This window comes from Manduca sexta, unplaced genomic scaffold, assembly GCF_014839805.1.
Source record: "Manduca sexta isolate Smith_Timp_Sample1 unplaced genomic scaffold, JHU_Msex_v1.0 HiC_scaffold_3974, whole genome shotgun sequence".
NCBI lineage: Eukaryota > Metazoa > Arthropoda > Insecta > Lepidoptera > Sphingidae > Manduca > Manduca sexta.
Genome location: NW_023595101.1, coordinates 1,399 through 5,492, shown reverse-complemented (window position 1 = coordinate 5,492; position 4,094 = coordinate 1,399). Strand labels below are relative to the sequence as shown.

The 4,094-nt window shown below is 51.2% G+C and overlaps 1 protein-coding gene across 1 annotated transcript; it reads right to left on the bottom strand.

Annotated features, from left to right (window-relative positions):
* Positions 1-1,686: 1,686 nt before the first annotated feature.
* Positions 1,687-2,362, bottom strand: LOC119188576 (RNA polymerase II elongation factor ELL-like; the record flags this gene model as incomplete). Its single annotated transcript, XM_037446917.1, is given in 2 exon segments — positions 1,687-1,858; positions 2,272-2,362. Coding segments are annotated over 2 exon segments (189 nt in total), but the record flags the coding sequence as incomplete, so codon positions are not given.
* Between the last annotated feature and the right edge of the window lie 1,732 nt (positions 2,363-4,094).

Here is a 4,094-nt window from a genome sequence, read left to right as displayed (position 1 = left end):
GTCCCGGTGCGTGCGCGTGTGTGTAGTGTGATGTGCGCGCGTACCTGGTGGTGCGGCGAGAGCGGCTGCGCGCGGTTGAGCTCGGTCTCGAGGCGCGTGAAGAGCGCTGCGCCACCAGCCACGCGCGCGTACATGTCCCGGTGCGCGTGTGCGTGTGTGTGTGTGCGCGCGTACCTGGTGGTGCGGCGAGCGGCTGCGCGCGGTTGAGCTCGGTCTCGAGGCGTGAAGAGCGCCGCCACCTGCGCCACGCGCGCGTACATGTCCCGGTGCGCGTGTGCGTGTGTGTGAGTGTGTGTGCGCGCGTACCTGGTGGTGCGGCGAGAGCGGCTGCGCGCGGTTGAGCTCGGTCTCGAGGCGCGTGAAGAGCGCCGCCACCTGCGCCACGCGCGCGTACATGTCCGGTGCGCGTGTGCGTGTGTGTGTGCGAAGTGTGTGTGCGCGCGTACCTGGTGGTGCGGGCGAGCGGCTGCGCGCGGTTGAGCTCGGTCTCGAGGCGCGTGAAGAGCGCCGCCACCTGCGCCACGCGCGCGTACATGTCCCGGTGCGCGTGTGCGTGTGTGTGTTGTGTGTGTGTGTGCGCGCGTACCTGGTGGTGCGGCGAGAGCGGCTGCGCGCGGTTGAGCTCGGTCTCGAGGCGCGTGAAGAGCGCCGCCACCTGCGCCACGCGCGCGTACATGTCCCGGTGCGCGTGTGCGTGTGTGTGTGTGAGTGTGTGTGTGCGAGTACCTTGGTGGTGTGGCGAGCGGCTGCGCGCGGTTGAGCTCGGTCTCGAGGCGCGTGAAAGCGCCGCCACCTGCGCCACGCGCGCGTACATGTCCCGGTGCGCGTGTGCGTGTGTGTGTGTGTGCGAGTGTGTGTGCGCGCGTACCTGGTGGTGCGGCGAGAGCGGCTGCGCGCGGTTGAGCTCGGTCTCGAGGCGCGTGAAGAGCGCCGCCACCTACGCCACGCGCGAAAATGTCCCCGTGCGCGTGTGCGTGTGTGTGTGTCGGAGTGTGTGTGCGCGCGTACCTGGTGGTGCGGCGAGAGCGGCTGCGCGCGGTTGAGCTCGGTCTCGAGGCGCGTGAAAGAGCGCCGCCACGCGCGCGTACATGTCCCGGTGCGCGTGTGTGTGTGTGGGTGAGGTGTGTGCGCGCGTACCTGGGTGGTGCGGCGAGCGGCTGCGCGCGGTTGAGCTCGGTCTCGAGGCGCGTGAAGAGCGCCCACCTGCGCCACGCGCGCGTACATGTCCCGGTGCGCGTGCGTGTGTGTGTGCGAGTGTGTGTGCGCGCGTACCTGGTGGTGCGGCGAGAGCGGCTGCGCGCGGTTGAGCTCGGTCTCGAGGCGCGTGAAGAGCGCCGCCACCTGCGCCACGCGCGCGTACATGTCCCGTGTGTGCGTGTGTGTGTGTGGAGTGTGTGCGCGCGTACCTGGTGGTGCGGCGAGAGCTGCGCGCGGTTGAGCTCGGTCTCGAGGCGCGTGAAGAGCGCCGCCACCTGCGCCACGCGCGCGTACATGTCCCCGGTGCGCGTGCGTGCGTGTGCGCGTGCGTGTGTGTGCGCGCGTACCTGGTGGTGCGGCGAGAGCGGCTGCGCGCGGTTGAGCTCGGTCTCGAGGCGCGTGAAGAGCGCCGCCACCTGCGCCACGCGCGCGTACATGTCCCGGTGCGCGTGTGCGTGTGTGTGTGTGCGAGTGTGTGTGCGCGCGTACCTGGTGGTGCGGCGAGAGCGGCTGCGCGCGGTTGAGCTCGGTCTCGAGGCGCGTGAAGAGCGCCGCCACCTGCGCCACGCGCGCGTACAGCCCGCGGTACTCCGTGTACAGCTCCGCGAACTCGTTCTTGTACGCCCGCCTCATGTTCGAGCTCGTGATCGCGGGGTACTGTCTGCACAGTCAATGTGTACATCGTTAATGAATGCAACTGCACGCCGCATTCTATAAAGGAATGTCGCTGATTGAATTGTATGTCTGTTTCTGACAGCAGTATACATACACTGTTAAGTTCCAGTTTGAAAAACATTGTAAATTGTTACCAACATAATTACTAGGCATTATAAGATTTACCATCTCAGGATGAAGAGCACGTGGAATGCCATGCCATTTGTAATTCATATTTCAGAGTGTTACTACTGTTATAGGCCGTCGTATCGCTTACCATCAATGGAGCGGCTTGCAAAACCTCAGATGAAGTATATTTTAAATATCGGTACCTCCACGATATAATATTAATTAATGCATTTGTCTTTATACAGTCTCTACGCTATTGAAACCATAGGTACCGCATATACAAAACTTTACCTTTCAATCTCTTCCATATCAGTCGTGTTTTCATCAGGCACAGAGGTTAATTCTGTAGGTTCTGAAGGTTCCGTGTTTGTGATGTCTCTTTCTGGAAACAATAAGAAATATTTCACGTGAGCGGATTTTCAACATTACAACGTTTTGGTATAAAGGGGATGATCTCACATGCCTCCTATCTAGTATCTCTTGAAGTCCAACGTCATTAGTGTCCAGCCTGTATCCTAAATGTTAGCTGCAATGTCCATACGATGTTTGTCATGATTAATCTGAACATGCAAACAAAACCCAGGCCAAATTCACAATGTATGTAAATAGCAAACATACCTGTGATATTAGTTTGCTCTACTGGGGGACTACTTGTAAAACCGTTCGCTTTCACAGGACTGGGGCACAGATTCTTAACAGTCGTAAAGTTTAGCGTGTAGCCGTTGTCCTTTTTCACTGTAAAAAGGCAAACAGAAACCACAACATTATACTTGTACCTTCACCTCTTTTTTTTATTATATTTGTTTGAGGGATTTTTATTTGTTTCGTGTCATCATGACGTGTTTGATTCATCACTGATAGTTGATTTGTACAAAACATTACAAACATTTTTCGTTTCCTCAATTAAGACACATTTTGTGATAATTTTATTTTACTTTGCATTTTAAGTAATACTATAGGCTTAGGTATTTATCGTTGCGTAATAATCATACGTGACCGACTGTTTGTTTCAGTAACAACTATTATCATCATATTATACAATATAATAATGCAGCAGGAAGTCTATGTACGACTCTGCTTATTGGTTTTACAGTAATGAATATTTAATAGTTCTGACGATGTGTGCCGCTAACTAAACTATAATTGTTTCGTGTTGATACTACCTGATGATGCGAGCAAATCGAATGATACCCGATTTTAAAGAGCCTTGACGTGGTTGTGTGTTCTATGAGTTTGTATCACTGGGGTAACTTAAGCCACTTAAATAATAAGTGTTTCTTTTATATGGCAAAGTGACCCCACTACACCTTATGGTAAGTGAGTGGAGTCCAATAGAATATCGACTGACGAGATGTGATTACCCCCAACAGTTGATACAATAATGCCGACCTGTTGGACGATTCCAAATTAATTGGAACGGTTGCATAATTGTCGCATGACATATCAATTCCTAAGCAAGTGTACAAGTGAGTCACTAAATTTAGTTTATAGGTACACGAAGGACATTTATACTTAAGCATGATCAACTAATTACGCATAGCCAAACTCTAGTTGCAAAGATATATCTAAAACGCTTCGTGTAAAGCGACCGTAGTCTATTGCAACAACCACGGCACCATTTATGTAGTTCTAACTGTAATAAAATTGATATAATTATTTTTGTGATTGGAAAACCACGGTTAGGATTTGGCATCCACGCACACTACCCTAGCCTGATATTATACATATTTACATTATGTATATTGTATAATCAACATAGGATGTAAAGGATTAAAAAACCAAAATAAAGATAGCGTGGTGACACGTAAACGTTTGATAAATTTATTCCAAGACTTATTGGAATATCGATATATTTAGGCGTTGTCGTAATATTTAGAATTTACATGGCGAAATTATCTTCATCAATATACGTGATAATAGTTGAAAGAAAATGTTTCACAACAACAATGGTTTGTTGTGAAACATTTTTATCTGAATTACTCAACTTTCGTTAAAATATAACGTGGGCACGTGGGAATTTATGGATATTGTGATGAAGTTATTATGTGAAGTTTTGCGTACATTAATCGATAGAAGCGTTCAGTTCCAAACATATATCAGAATATTCTGGCATT